The sequence below is a fragment of the Lipophrys pholis genome (genome assembly GCF_963383615.2).
Source record: "Lipophrys pholis genome assembly, chromosome: 5".
Classification (NCBI taxonomy): Eukaryota; Metazoa; Chordata; class Actinopteri; order Blenniiformes; family Blenniidae; genus Lipophrys; species Lipophrys pholis.
The window spans coordinates 31108587-31125470 of NC_137628.1; the positions used below are offsets into that span (position 1 = coordinate 31108587).

At 39.5% G+C, this 16884-nt stretch overlaps 1 protein-coding gene across 2 annotated transcripts in view; it reads right to left on the reverse strand.

Annotated features, from left to right (window-relative positions):
* Positions 1–16884, reverse strand: part of sgcz (sarcoglycan zeta) — a gene marked incomplete at both ends in the record, with an annotated part of 356107 nt that overhangs the window by 142460 nt on the left and 196763 nt on the right. For both annotated transcript variants that reach the window (XM_080464784.1, XM_080464783.1), the window contains one exon: positions 16061–16270. In XM_080464784.1, coding sequence (XP_080320910.1) covers positions 16061–16270 — 210 coding nt within the window. The remainder of the gene's footprint in view (positions 1–16060; positions 16271–16884) is intronic.

The window sequence follows — 16884 nt, forward strand, 5'->3', positions numbered from 1 at the left end:
GTAGTCTCAAACTGATCGTTGATCGTTTTTCCAGTTGCAAATAAAAGACCCAATGCCTCGGGGAAGCTTCGGGAGTTTCTGTGACATTAAGACGCCAACAAACCCGTGGATGTTTCACAAAATGTAAATGCTAGAAACACGTGTTTGTTTGAGTGTAATGACGAATTTCCCTCAGAAAGGTATTGACAATGTGTTAGAGATGTATATCAACAACTAGACCTGGGTCTGTGTGGATTCTGGGAGCATAACTTTAAAGAAATAACAAGTCTGGGCTTTTTTGTTTGCTAAATATCTTTTCATCGATTTTTTTGAAAATATGCAACACTGGTTTAGTTTAAAAACTCTCAGTGAAATTGTGAAAGAATGATGAGGACTGACGAGCCAGTGTGTGAGGTGGAATAAATGCAGAAGAGTGAAAACTTAATTTGCAAATGCAACCATGAATGAGTGGAAGTTAAGAGTCTTCAGAAAACTGATTCTCAAAATGGCCAATGCATCATGAACATTTTTCTATTCATAACTTTAAGACAATTTACCTTCAAAAGATTATGTTCATGATGTTCCCTCCAAGAAATCACAAATCATAATCGTGTGGATGGCACATGACCAAAGAAACCTCTTTTAAATGAGCTGATTTACAGACACATACCACGTTTTCTCCTTAGCAACTTAGAGAAATAACTTCATTTGATCAATCAAAGATGCTCAATCACCATCATTGGACATTTAGAAAAACTGCCTGACACTCAAAGGAGCATCAATAAAACAACCTCTTAAACCACAGTTGTCAAACATAAGGCCCGTGGGCCAAACCGGCCTGCAAGAGGCTCCAATACGCCAAACCACCAAGCAAACAGTACAAGGAGAATATAGATTTTTAAACAAGTTTTCTAATAGTACCCGACATGACACAACACTGACACCTGAATTGGTCATTTAAGATATTGATCATTTTTGACATTTCACTGCATTTTGCACCAAAAGGTACCATCAAAGACTTTTTAGTAATTTTTCATAGTATTTTCTTGTTATTGTGTAAATTTCCATCACATATATGTGCCAACAATGACAAACTTTAAATATATATTTAAAGGTTATTATGGCACTATTTCCCTCAAGATGAAATTGCTGGGCAGTATGTGGCGCCTGAATTAAAATGAGTTTGGGTCTCCTGGCTTTAAGATACTTTACTTGCTGATTGACCAGGCTGTTGCGTCTAGGTGACTGGTCTTAAGATCAAAATAGGACTAAGGTGTTGGGGTTTTCTAAAAAATCTATAATATTCATTCATTCATTCATTTTCTTCCGCTTATCTGTTTCCGGGTCGCGGGGGTGACAGTCTGAGTACTGTCACCCAGATCACAATGCACCATTTAAGAACCTTTCTGGAGGTGGTGAGCCCACGGGAAGGTGGCGCCCGGCGTGGGACACAAACCCACTACCCTGAGATTGTGAGTCTCATGCTCTACCAACTGAGCTAGCCGGGGGACTAATCTGTAATATATGTATGATAACTCATAAAACACACTTTGATCATTGCTTATGTGTGGAAATATTCTCATGAATACGAAGAACTACAAGGAACAAAATCCCTGCTAAAACAAAGGAGTGAAGTAGAGCATATGAACCTCATCATAAAGTCTTAAGCATTTATACCAAGCTCGTAAATTGATTTTATTTGAAAATATAAAACATCATTTTACCAGGTATCAATACCTTGTGTGTTTGCCAGAGTCATTAATGGCTTCACAATAACATTCAGGCTACATCCATGATGAAAAAAATGAAATGAAAAAAAAAAACGCAATCTAAATCAAAGGAGTATTAAATGATTAAGTCATTATCAGCTCGTCCAAAAGTTTTATTTTTTTCCCCAAGGATCACTACAAGTCTCTTTTTTGCAAGAACAAAAAGGAAAATCTAAAGACGTCATGAATAAAAAACCATACAGGGTGAGAGATGAAAGAAATATTGAAGAAAGAGTGTATTAACTCGTTCATTGATTTTAGAAAACTCCACATCCCAACTTTATATCAGCACCAACACCACAGGGGAGCACCAACCATTGCCATCGATGGAAAACCCCTAATAGAATATTAGAAATTTAAACAGCATCCGCAGACTTTCAACCCAGGAGAATAACAATCATTTACAATATTGATGGCTCCGTACTTTTCAAACAAGACACTGTTTTTATTTATTGTTATACGTGCCAGCGTCAGCAAACACTGAACCCTATAGGAGCTTCATTTCAGTAACACACATTTCACACTCGAGGTAAAATCCCCTTCTGATTTAAGAAATGGAATGACAGAAATGGAATGACAGAAATGATAATGACGTGAGGGTTGAAAACCTTTTCTTGCTGACAACATTCTTCTTTTTCTGCCTTGTATTTGTCTAATTGACTTGGTGAAGTTTCTATATTCTCACTCGCACTGGGCAGCCACAACTCAACTACTTGGACACACAAATATCCAAATTAGGGATCGTTTCCTCTTGAATTGGTTTTTACTATACGGTGTGTTATGAGTTGCGATATTGTCGAACAAACTCCGAGTGAGGTCCAGGTAGAACTTAGCCTGAAGCTTGTGTGTCTGTTATTTAATGTTTGCTTGACATTTTTTATTGATTGTTTCAGGATCCATGTCAGTGGATTCTTCCCTGGGTGAAGACACTTTCTAGTCTAGCGACAGCCTTGTGATGAGCTCATGGTTCAGTCATGAGACAGTTATGCAAGACAATTGAAAATTGTTGACGGAAAACTTATATTTGCTCTCCGGACAGAAATGATCTTGTGATCACACGTCAAAAAGTATAGAGCTGATGAAAGAAGCTGCAGAATGAAAACCATGAAGTGGATGAATGTTCGACTGACAGGCTAGAAGCAATCTGTCGCGCTTTCGAACTGACAGGAAATAAGTTGAGAAGAGTTCAAGACAGATTTAAGATATTTAGGACTATTTTAAACGTGTTTCAGATTCCAGTCTCAGGTTTGCGAGGCCTTGCATTTCACATAAAGGGAACAGATGTGCGGCTGCCGATGTTTTGAGATATTTTGGAAACTCTTTTTGCAAATTTCTTTCGCACTTTGTCGCAGCCCAGTGCGAAAGCTGCTTAAGTAAATGGCGCTCATTTCACATTGCTAGTTTGTCTAAATGGTATAGTCACAGAGTGAAAACAAGCGCACCACTGTGAGGAAGCAGTTACTGTTGATGAATTCTCTCCGTCCATTAGCTCACACCGGCTAATGTGCCCTTGAATGTGATGTGTTCACAAAAGTGTACTTTGCTAACAGCCTAATTCCTGCTGAATTAATATATGCGCCAGTGCGAATATGTTTAGGTGTTGTATTTGTCTGCTTTGTTATGTTTAATACCGCATAATTTGCTCCATTCCTATTTATAACCCTGTTTTTCCTTTGCTGTATCTCATTTACCGCTGCAACGATCCAGTTTCCCCGAGGGGATCTTTAAAATTTCATCTCCTCTGGAAATCATTTAATGCACAATGGAACAGCGAATGCATCTGTTAAGTCTTTGCGGAATACGTTTGACTTCAGCTCTTTGTAGGGCTTAGACACTCTAATACCACACAGGCTAATCATCATAAGTTTCCAGTGTCTGTTATCTGTTAATACATGAAGAAAAAAACATGATGCCAGTGAGAGCTGGTAATTAAAAAGTCTATTGTGAAGTGAAAAACAGGGTGGAGCTTTCTGCCTCAACCTTCTGTCTGTTGTGTTAAACAAAAGAAAGAAAAAGCCTATATATCATCACTAGTATGTAACAGTGTTGTCAACTTTACTAATTCTAATCTACGTTTTGACAGAGGCTATAACTACAATCCGTCACAACATACACCCTGCGCTGCAGGTTCCTATGTTCTGCAGTGATGTGCGAGGCGACTGAAGCTTGAGGCAAAGCGTTTCTCCATTTCTCCGGCCGAACTACTCGCATGGGCATTTTAACTTTGAGAAGAGAAGTGCAGTAACGAGCGAGTGCTTTGAACTCCAGGTCATCACTAAGTGGATATTGCAGTACGGGGTAGCTTTTCCCGGTGTAACTTCAGTCAGGAAACCAGCGCAGCATGCTCAGACATGAGAGAGCCGAGGTCTTCCCTTGCAGTCATCACCCACACCAACACGACACAACACGTTTTTGAGAAACCAAAAAAACTGAGTTTGATTACTTTGGTTCTCCAATACATGACCACCCTCTGCTTCATTCATTTATTCAAACACAACATGGTTTGCTTACAACACAAACAAGCAAACAGGGAACATGAAGTATGTAATATGTAAGATAGAATTATGGAGATACTGTTTGCCCACGTATAACGGATTATATGGGGAATAACAGGGTTTCTTTAAAAGCACTGCATATGACATAATCTTACTGTGGGCACACGTACAGCCACCAGCGAGCAAATGGGCCCGAAGAATAAAGTGAAACCCTTCATCCTTGAATACACACACACACACACACACACACACACACACACACACACACACACACACACACACACACACACACACACACACACACACACACACACACACACACACACACACACACAATACATTGACATACTTTCATTTCCCGTTGCATTCCTCTAACTTCTTCCCACAGCTACTACTAGTCAAACCCAAAACATGCAAACTACAGTCTAAAGTACAAATTCTAAAATAATAGAATTGTATAGATTTCCATTTTAAGGACGTTGTTGCCTCCCAGTCATTTCCCCCCCATGAGTTAGTGTATATCAATGAAGTGTAGGTCCCTACCAGTATAGTGTAACAAGAACACACACACACACACACACACACACACACACACACACACACACACGCTCCATTAAGATGAGTGCGTGTTCATTATTTATCATTGTTTATATCTTTGATAGAGTGCCAGCCAGGATAACAAGGCTAAAACTGCTGACTGATGGATATTTTACACACACACACACACACACACACACACACACACACACACACACACACACACACACACACACACACACACACACACACACACACACACACACACACACACACACACACACACACACACACACAGCAGATGCATTCCTACGCTCGGTACAACCCGTCTTCTTGCACACAGACACTGAGCTCATAGAGCAAGCTAGGTGTCAGCTGTTTGTCTGTTTTCTAGTGTGTGTGTGTGTGTGTGTGTGTGTGTGTGTGTGTGTGTGTGTGTGTGTACTCCTTGTTTACCACTGTCTGACATATCGCCACTGGAGATAATTGGACTAAAGTGCTGACTGATTCAGATGCACATGTCACATGCACCAGGATACTACTGGTAGTCTTATACACACACTAATACTCTTGGGTCCATGCATAAAAATACACATCAAAGTGATTTAATGTAAAAGTTCTTGCTTCTCTTTGAGTTTAAATCAAAAATGATGCTGACTCTATAAAAAGACATCCTTGTTCTATGCAGACAGAGATTTAAAGTGAAAATCAAGGAGACTCTTTTCCCTTTGTGTGAATATGTCTTTTTTCCTCGTAGTTCAAGCTGTATTTGGCAGAGATTGTCTGTCAAAGCGAGCGTGAAAAGTGCAATGATGTCTTGTTAAAATCCTGAGTTTGAGTGCCAGTCTTCAGCCATAGTGGCAATCAGTGGTGTAGTTATTTCATAACTCGCATTTCAAGCTTTAAAACTCTTAAAACTTTTCTGTTTTGTTGTGTAAACATCCCGTGGTTTGGTTTGGATTTCTCTCCACAGAGCTGAACCCTTCAAATACATTCTTTTGAATGCTTTAGCTTCCACCTCATGATCAGCATGGTAATATTTTGTTTGTGTCACATTTCAGTTCTTGTTCCTTGTACAATTATTCATCGCCGAAATGACTGAATGTCCAATAAAGGGAATATTTCGTGGATGTGTGGTTGATATCGGCCTGCCAAAGTATGCAGCTCAGGTTTTTTCCAAATCCTGAAGGCAGCCAAAAGTCAGCCATGTCCGCCTCTGGAGTTCTCTGTCAGAGCAGCTGGGCAACACGTTAATGCAGGGGAGCCAAACACATTTTAGTTCAGGGGTCACATACAGCCAAATTTTATCCTAAGAAGGCAGAACATGTCAAATAGTGCCATTATAACCTTTAAAGTCAATTATTTATGTTTTTCTTTGCTGTAGTGTAGAATACACAAGAGGAAAATACCTGTGTTGGTGAAACCAAACCATTACTACTGAAAATGAACTACAATCTGAGCATAAAGTCAGTTTTAATGAAACCTTCTGGTGCAAAATACAGTGAAGTTGCTTACAATAGGTAACTCGCGTTTATGGCAGCATTATCGATATCTCAACTCGGATCTCAGTGTTATGTTGTGTGGTGTCTGCCACTCAATGACTTTTTTTTGTTTGTTTTATATTTACCATTTGCTTGGTGGGATTTTGGCCTGCAGCCCTAATGTTTGACACCTTTGTGTTAATGTAATGAGAAGGGTGAGTTGCTGCTGCTCATGTGCTGCTCTAAATCTATTCCATACTGATTCCACAAAGCAGTTCTTGCATGCTATGGGTTATGTAGATTCCAAACTATTGTGGAAGAGCGCCCCCATTTCAGTTGTGGTGGGTGTGTGATGCCACACAAATAGTATTTTCAAACCCCTGCACCTGCTGTATGTCTGGTAAGTATAGAAAGGGAGGTAAGTTGAGAAAAGAACAGCATAGAACATTAAAGCTGTCATACCACATCACCACATCAGTATGGTCTAATAGAGGCCAAAACCACATCTGGTGAAATTCCAAGACTCCCTTGAGTGCCACGAAGCCCAATGTGTGTTTCATGAAAGGATTGTTAGATGGTTATAAGAATACAAACTGCATGACAAGTTAGCATTATTCAAATGCCAATTGATAAACTGAATAGAAACGGGAAATGGGAAGGTCAGCGCCATGCGGGGAGAATTCTGGTAATTAAAAGAACAATACTGTAAGACATCGGGCAAATGCTAAAGTTGATCAACCGTGTGTGTGTGCGCGAGCGAGCATGTGTAGTAGTTGTGTCTTTAAGTACACTGCTGACCATTCAAGAGATTAACATGAGCTGTGTCAGCAATTTGATCGATATGTTACGTCAATGCTAGTGTGTGTGTGTGTGTGTGTGTGTGTGTGTGTGTGTGTATACCCTTGTTTAACTCTATGTTTGGGGACCAACATTTCAGGAGTACACACACACACACACACACACACACACACACACACACACACACACACACACACACACACACACACACACACACACACACACAGACACAAACACAGCCCAAATGCATTGACATGATTCAAGCATTGTTGCGGCGTCTCAAGTCTAAAGTTACAGTTAAACTGATTCAGAATACAGATTAGAAACTGAGATGCAATTCTTATGGGAAGGCATTCTGTCAATAAACGGGCCACACAAGGATATAACCACGAGAAACTGTGTGTAAGCATGTGTGTGTGAGTGTGTGTGTGTGTGTGTGTGTGTGTGTGTGTGTGTGTGTGTGTGTGTGTGTGTGTGTGTGTGTGTGTGTGTGTGTGTGTGTGTGTGTGTGTGTGTGTGTGTGTGCTTGTACATGTTTGACAAAGGAGGACAGAGTATTTCACGCTGGGCTCTCCCATTACCTGAGGTCAGCACTGTTACTGACAAAGTGAGAAAAATGTGTGTATGTATGTGTGTGTGTGTGTGTGTGTGTGTGTGTGTGTGTGTGTGTGTGTGTGTGTGTGTGTGTGTGTGTGTGTGTGTGTGTGTGTGTGTGTGTGTGTGTGTGTGTGTGTGTGTGTCTGTGTGTGTGAGAGAGTGATGAACTACACTGTGCAGGTGTGAAGAGCCATAATGACTGTGGCTGGTCTAGACGAAGACAGCTGAGTGCAGCAGCTTTCGGACTTTAGAGCAGCACATTTTATCCTCTCATACATACGAAGACAAACAAGCGCAAAACAACAGACACAAACAAAAGAAGAACACATGCACAGCTACTAAGATCTTGGACAATAAAACAGTACCTGACACAGTATTCTGACACAATACAGAATAGTAGTGCAAACAGAACCGAAGAAAACATTTTACAATTCTAATTCAAATATGGTCTGGTATGTATTAAGTGTAAAATATAACAAATGTATCAATTCATGATTTTCAGTCTGTCTGCTCATGGAGTTTAGCATCTCTATTTGAAGAGCTGGCAGATAATGTAAATAAAGCATTTTTGAAAACAATAAGTGAAAAAAAAAAGAGTATGCACTTCCTTATTTGTCTGATTGATGTTTTATATAGTCATGAGCAACATTCTGGAGCAAATACCACATTAACACAGCTAATCTGAATTCAAAAAGATCTATACACATAAAGAAATGTTGATTTAGTGTGTTAAGAAAAGGAACTATAAGTCTAGAATCCACACCAGAACCAAAACACGTTGGTCGATCACTCCTGGCTGCAAACAGCCACACATCAGAGCCCCGTCTCTGCCAGCCCATCATCCACTCACTTTCACTCCACCAGGCAGTGAAACAGACACCAACCCAGGTCCCTAAGGACCCCAGAGGCAGCGGACAGGAGGAAGAAGCTGAGCGTGGATGATGGGACACTCTATTTAAACCACACACACACACACACACACACACACACACACACACACACACACACACACACACACACACACACACAAACACACAAACACACAAACACACACTTACTTACTCCCATCGTTCCCTCTCCTTTTTTTCCTCCCTATCTGTCTTCTTCTATGCATCATTCACCATCCTGGCTGCTCGCCTCCCTCAGTCCAGTCTCGCTCTGTTTTCCTTGCAGCTCGCCCTCTTTCCACCGCACTGATCTCTCAGACTAGTTTATTTGTGAAAAAGAAACGTCGATCTATAGTACATAACCTCTGTATAAAAATAAACAAAACACAAAAACACAGGTATCTCATCCTCATGATTTGCAGTGCGGCTGTGACAGTCAAAAGAGCATCCCATCCACTAATTGAGATCATCTACCGATCCCCCTATTTGCCTGGAGGAAATGACACATTCAGATAATCTGCTGAATAGAGGTAAGTATATGTTCCACACAGGAAAGGCTGGATCGTTTCCCTTTAATCTTCTCAGGCATAAAGCATCAGGATACCTTTATTTACACCCAGACATTATTTCTTCCCTGCAAAGAAGAAAAATGAGGTATCGGGAAGTGTGCTGAATTAAATCACCTTGACATTTGGTTAATAATTTGCCGGTAATATAGCTTTAAACATCATGTTACCGACAAAACATTTTCAACGGGGATCATTTCATTCTAATCTCTGAGCCGGGTTTTTTGCTATCAAACTAATTGCAGTTACGTGTCACTGTGCATAGGGGCTGCATAGTGACACTATTAGTGAGCACTCTCACCTTATAGCAAAATGTTCAGTTTAAAATCTGGATTTTCTTTTTTTCTTTTCTTTTCTGTGTATTCATCTGCTCCCTGTGCCTGGGTGAATTTTCTCTGGGCATTCCGGTTTTCTCCCACAATCCAAAAACTGGTCTTTGATTAGCCAGGACAGGTACAAAATAAAATAAAAACAATGTCAACACGATGCAGGGTTCTGAAATCTTGTGAATTCGATAAAAACACTGAGCTGAGCGACACGATAGATGAGAAACCAAGTCAGCACGAAATTGTAAATCCAGCCAATGACCAGCCAATCAGAGACAGCAGGGGGCCGGAGTACCACTTCATGACAATATGAATTTGTAGATATTCCACAGTGAAATAGAAGCAGCACATAAAGATGGATGGAAATAGGGAGCAGAGAGTCCAAAGACTTTAATGCTGCTCTTTCTTTTAGAGGATAATGAATGTAGTGTTTCTTCATGCTAGACTATATAAAATTTGAGTAATCCGGGTAGCCTTACAAAATACTAGGGTTTAAGCCTGCAACCATAAGTCTTTAATGTCCTTTGTGGAGTTTTTTTTTTTCTTTCATGCAATTTTGTTCTCATATTTGTTGTATATCAACCTACCTATAAGAATGGCATGTGAGCCTTAATACCATTATAAATCACATTAGATGGGGTGTGATGCTCATAAATAGCGCGCTCCATGTTACAGGCAGCATTGAGAGTAGATTGGTGGAGTGAAACGAAAAATAAAACTATTTTTCATTTTGCATCATTAAGGTTGCTTGGCAGTCACCTCCGCCACAGTTTGGGTGGGACTGACACACAAACACCAACAGACTGCCGGTATGATCCATTTCATTTGGATGCCATGAGTTCCTCATGAGGTCATTTTGTTTACAACTCTTTTAGTTAATGCTGCATTCTCTTGTCTCAACCCTTTTATGCAGCTATAACCTCACTGATAATTAATGTGGGTCCATTTTATTGACCCTCCAATTGTTGTTTTAATATCTTTAAAGTGCCTTGTAACTCTGATCTGAAACGTACCACTAGAATAAAGTTTTATTTTATGTCTGCACTGATTGGCAGCCAATCAGGACTTAAAAAATGAAAAATGCACGCCCTGCCAGTAAAGTTTGACCAGTGTCACCTCCATATGTGAGGATGTGGAAACAAACTGCAGACTTCTGGCAGATTTATTGTTAAACGTCTGCCATTTATCACTTTGATGTGGTGAAAGATTAAAAGTGCACAAAGTCACTGCGCTAAGTAAACCACAGGAATCTCGCATCTTTGGAGTTTAGATAAAGACAAGCAGCAGGCTCTGAACAAACTGACACTCATTTGGTATTGGGGTGAAATAAAAAGTACAATTCTGCATGTTGATAAATCACATCTCTGGTTTATGACTTCAGGGTACAACAGAGGCGCTTTTAAAGTAAACGATCTGTGGTCATTATAGCAACACACACACACACACACACACACACACACACACACACACACACAGTGTGAATCAAACCCAGAAAGTCCAAAGAAGAGTTCGAGAACGATTTTCAATAGATTGAAGCCGTTTAGGTTTGATTTGAACGGTGATGATGGAAATGATTTCCATGGAGCTGCAGATGGAGTGTTGTCTCATTAGTTTCCAATTTTCACCTCCTCTGACTTTCAGTCATGAAGTGGGAGAGAGAGGAGGGATGCAGCTTTGCATTTGCCTTTTTACATGTGTAACATTGATATGCTAATGCTGGTCACTTTTGAAACTCGCAGCAACAGGCGACAGAGCGCCGCCATTCAGCTGTGAAATTGCGCAGTGACAAAACACAAGTGGATGTTTCTGATCAGAACATGATGCACAAATGGAAACATGCATCATACATCGAACAACAAAGCAAAGCAGCAACAACAGGGCAGGATGTATGCAAATGCACCATATTTCACATGGATGAAATATTTATAGCTGCTCTGATAATGAACATGAGGCTCAGGATGATTGTGTCTTTATAGGTAGAAGCATAACAATGTCTCAAGACCGGGTGAGAGTCAGCACGCTTCTCTTAAATGTGTAAATGCTGAGGGAGATATCTCAGATAACTCCGATTATGACATGACTGGTTCTGTGTCTTCAGCTAAGTATAGGCTCCTCTACTTCTTTTCTATAGCTTAAAAAAAAAAATATATATATATATATATATATATATATATATATATATATATATATATATATAACAAAAACACAGTTTCTAAATTAGCCAGCCTTAACTTTCACTAAAACTATTTTCCTTTTTTGTTAAATATTTGTAAATGATCTGTTATTTCTATTATTTGTTCAGTTAAGCCCTACACTAGTGAGAATTGATGAACTAAATGCACAATATTATCTGAATTAGCTGTTGTAGGTTAATATTGTTTGAGTGAAAATCTACCAGATTGTGACGGCAACACTAAAGCGAACAGGGTCGTACCATGAATTATAAATATAACAAGATGTTTAAATGAGATGATAAATGCACAAGAAGATTTTAATTGAACCTTTTTCTCAGTTTTCTCCTCATTAGATGTGTTTAACTCCAGATTGTAAAGTACAATAAATTAACAATGCAATGTATTTATTCTATATTTTCAGTCAGTTAATCGTAATAGTGACCAGTCTTGTTCCTATGAGAAGTTTCCATAGCAGATCTTTTTCCTTCTATGCCCTCTGTCTCCTATGTCCTTCTTATGCACAGACTAATCACAAGCATGTCCTTCCTCAGTGCATCCATAAACCAACTCACTGGCCTCCCTCTCCTCCGACTCGCCCGGCTGCTCCTTCCTCACCATCCTGTCATCTCGCCTACATACATGACCAGACTTGTTTCCCTCACTTTCCGAACAAACTGTACAACATGTCCTTCCAATGTACTCCTTCTTAATCCTGTCCGTTCTGCTCACCCCAAGTGAAAATCTCACACTCTCAGCTCAGTTACCTCTTCAGCCTCCTCTTCCGCCGGCCTCAGTACAGTCCCTGCAGCTCCTCCCCTTCAACCTCACTGGAACCCTTCAATCACAGATCACTGCCGACACTCATCTCCATCAATCCCACCCACGCTCACCATCATTCCTGACTTCTCTAAAGCATGATTCCACTTCTCCAGGTTCTTCTCAACCTGCTCTCTACTTTCTCCACAGATCAATATCACATATTGGCATAACAGGTGGAGGAATATCAATACAATGTTGGGAAATCTGCTCACCCAGTACAAACTCAATCTTATGCTATGTCATTTTTCTTTGTAATGTAGTTTGCAAAGTCCTGCAACAACCTCCTGCAAATACTTCAGGACACACTGTTTCACAACACTTTAGTACAAATGGAGTAAATTAGTAAGAGCATGGTGTGTTAACCCTTTCTGCTTGTAGCTCACACTGATGGTTTCACAGTTTATAACGGAGGTGCTAAACTCATTTTACTTCAGGGGCAACGTACAGCGCAATTTGATCTCTCGTGGACCAGACCAGTAAATAATAGCATTATTTTAAATAACTAACTCGAACTCTAAATCTCTGTCTTTGTTTTAGTGCAACAAAGTGTTCATATATTATTGATTAGTTCAAAATTAATCAACTATCCTTTTACAACATCTGACAAACTCAAATTTCACTAAAAGGACTGAGATTTAAACACTCTCATGCAACAGTTCTCCATTTACACATGTGCTGTACAACTTGCAGATCCCAGTGGATTATTATTGTACCATTTACATCTTGAAAAGTACAACACACTTAGTCACATGTATCTGGAACTCAAACATAAGGGAGGCTAGATCATAGTATGGTCAGGATAACTTGTCAAATTCTAGAAATGAATGGAGACACAGTTCTACATCTGTGCTCTCGTCCTAATAACTTCAGCTGACTCACCACATAATACAAACTAAAGTATGCCCCCGGTGGCCTAATACGTACATTACAGTTCATGTCAGAATCTCTCACAGCTGGAACATTTCACCTTGCTGGTCGGGTTGGACTCTCAGTCTGGCCATACGTTGGGCAGCCATGGTTTGTACAGTGAACTTGGTTTTACTCCAATCACAATACCCTCTGCTTCTGGTGCAGTCACAACTGTAGAAGCCAATGACGAGTAAAAATGAACTTATACATGGAAAACAAACACGATTCGGTCTGGGTGCTTAAAATACCAATATATTGATTTACTTGACCTGAATGACAACTTGTCATATGACATCAGATTTATCTAATACTCATTCTCACTGTCACTATTTGTTTTGGGGACTCCAGAACTCTGCAATAATAAATTATATTGTTTATGTGTTGTGATTGTGTGCTCGTCCATATGCAAATTTAAAAACCCACTATGATACATAGTTCAGTCCATGAGAAGAGCTCTTATTACTCCGTCGCCCTTTTACCTCATAATACCAGTCACTGCGAGTGGGAAAAAAAAAAAGCTGCAACAGACTCACCAGACCACATAGAATACATTTCTGGCATAACTGCAATCAAGTGATGGAGCCTGCTTTTGGGTTTAAATTTACCCAGAAGTGATTGGAACATTACCAAGGTATCCACTGGCACCTCATGTGAACGTATACTTTGATAATATTTACGTCACATCACATCACCTCAGGCTCCCGGCAGCAACTTGTCGTCCACTGATGTCTCCGGTGGGACGAAGAAATGGAGCAAAGCCTCTGAGGACGTCAGCGGCAGAATGTTCACATGCTATAATTAAAAACTACTTGAAGACAGACTATTACTCAGCTCCAGCAACCTTTACCTTCTTTTCTCCACTCATCACGTTCTACAGTCATACTTTGCATGTTATGTTCTCTGTCCGTTCAGTGTTGACAACAGTTTTTTGTTTTTTTTCTACATCTATCCCATGCTTTAGTTTCCAGCCAGAGTCAGTCTGTGGACCCAACAAGTCCCCGTGGGACACCCAGCAGCCACCAACACTCTGGCAGGGACAGGACAGCTGAGTGCCTCCATGGGTACCGTCTTGTGACAAGTGGGTTCACAGAAATCTTTTTTTTTGTCTTTTATGTGTTTCCTTTTCACTCTCAGTTTTACGTTAAAGCTGAAACATGCTAATTAATTGTGTCTTTTATCCCCAAAACAAAATAGATTGAAAGAGAATGTGTTGACATAAACATATGTACTATAATTCATATTGCTTTTTTCACGTTGCCATTCATGAATAGTATATAGGTCCAATACTTATAAGTGGGCTTTGTTTTCTTAATATGTCTAATGTATCAATCTCATTCACTTAGAGTCAATCAACTTCTATCTTTATTTATACAACATACTTCATTTCGTGCTCATGATCTTTCAAACAAGCTCTGTATTTCACACAGCAGTATACGGCCTATGAAACGCCTCCTACTCTTTTATGTGTGGTGCCGACTGCTTTCCCTCTGGCACATTCTTTACCTGTCCTCCCTCCGACCCCCGCACTCCCTTATTCTACCAGCGTATATTCTGAACTCACTTATTGAAACATAAGGTGTGATGTGGGGAAGCTTTAGCAGAGGTTTACAGGGGTCAAAATAGGCCTCATTTGCATATATCCTATCAGAGTGTAGTTTTGTGGGCCCCAGGGCAATAAATGATATTGGATGCATGGAGACCTTTTGGAAGTCGAGGTTGAAAGCAAGAAAGATTCTTTTATATTTTTGTTTTGCAAAGCACAGGAAAAGGAGGTCACAGCGTGAACACTGACTGCACTAATAAACCAAACTAAAATTATGTAATCATTTATATTTACAGAGGGTTTATTGGAGCATAAAAACAGCAGCTAAAAACAAGTGTATAAGATACATGTTTTGAATATTTAAAGTGATTCAGCTGTTTGAACCACTGATTGAATCACAGAAAACGGCAATCTTAAAATTCTGATGATTGCACTGCGTCGGTTGAAGATCGCCCAAACAATTAATCTCCTCTACCTATACTGCTACAAACGTAGGATCCTGATCCAGCACACAGCAAAGCAGATTCTATTCATTCTGTTTGTCCATATGTGTATATATATATATATATATATATATATATATATATATATATATATATATATATATATATATATATATATATATATATATATATATACAGTATATGTGTAGATATGCCTTTGATGTCGATTTGATCAAATTGTAAGACCAATGAATGGGGATAGCAAAAAAACCCCAAACCTTATAAAGAGTTCACTAACTTTTTCAATGTCACTATATATTCAATCAACTTAAATATTTTGCATCTCATCAGATTAGCGTGGCCCCTGTGTGAGGATTAAATGCAAAATATTTCAAGTTCTTTTTTCTTTTTTTTCAACTACCTGCAGACATAATTACTGATCCTGTGCAGTCATGACTTTTGTTACTTTTTAAATTGTAATCCATAAAGAATTCAATTCAGAAGTAAAATGCAGTAATGCAGTTTATTCTTATTCGTATTATAATTTTTTTGTAATAGCTACTGGAATAACCTTCATACGAGCTGGCACAATTGTATGAATAAATATAATATGAAACAGAACAACATTAACTTCATGAGCCACAGAAGTGAAGCCTTCCTCCATTACACAATGAGAAAACCACCACTAACCTGTGTAACGCTTCATTAACATCCATTAAAACAAACGTGCTTCTTACCGGAGTGAAGTTCATGACTTTGAGGATCCAGATGGTCAATGCTAGGTTGACAATCATAGTGACGAGGAGGAGGAGGATGAAGAAGTACAGGCATCTCTTCCTCCAGCCGTAGATTCCCACCGCCGGGTAAACTTGAGCTCCGCACACTGACGCCGTGCGTTGGTGAAGAGGGTTGGGCTGTGCTGCGAGAATATACTGCTCCTGGGTCATCTGGATGGGTCACAAATGTAGGAATACATGTGTCAATCACACGTCTTAATGGGAATTTATTTCAACTCATTAGTTTTATTCCATCTTCTATCAGACAACTTTCCCATTCAGTCCTCTGCCTGTCTATGCAGAAGAGGCAGCTGCACATAAAACACCAACCGACCAGCATCCTGCAGCTGAACTGCATGAAGCACACAGCATAAAGAACTTAACATCAAGTATACCTCCAGTTACTTTCTTGTTGCAATACTTATGAGGATGATGTGGGTTTAAAAAGCACATTTAGGGATAACATTCGTTAGCACGATAATTAGTGATGAGAAAATAAAGCAGTTTTAGCTTCACTGTGACTACAGCAACAGGACAGTTGGGAATACTCTATTTTAAATAAAAATCTAAGTTATTTATTCAAGCTGATGTTTCAACCTAAAAAGCCTCATGAGTGTTATATACTGTGCGACCACAGCAGGTATTGTGTTAACCATATAATATGTGCATATATTTACTAATGTCCTCGTACTTTTCTTTATGTATTATTTATTATCTTATTTCACATAAATGAAAACTACCTTTATTAATCCAGGTAGATATTCCTGTGTCAAAGAGTGCAAATA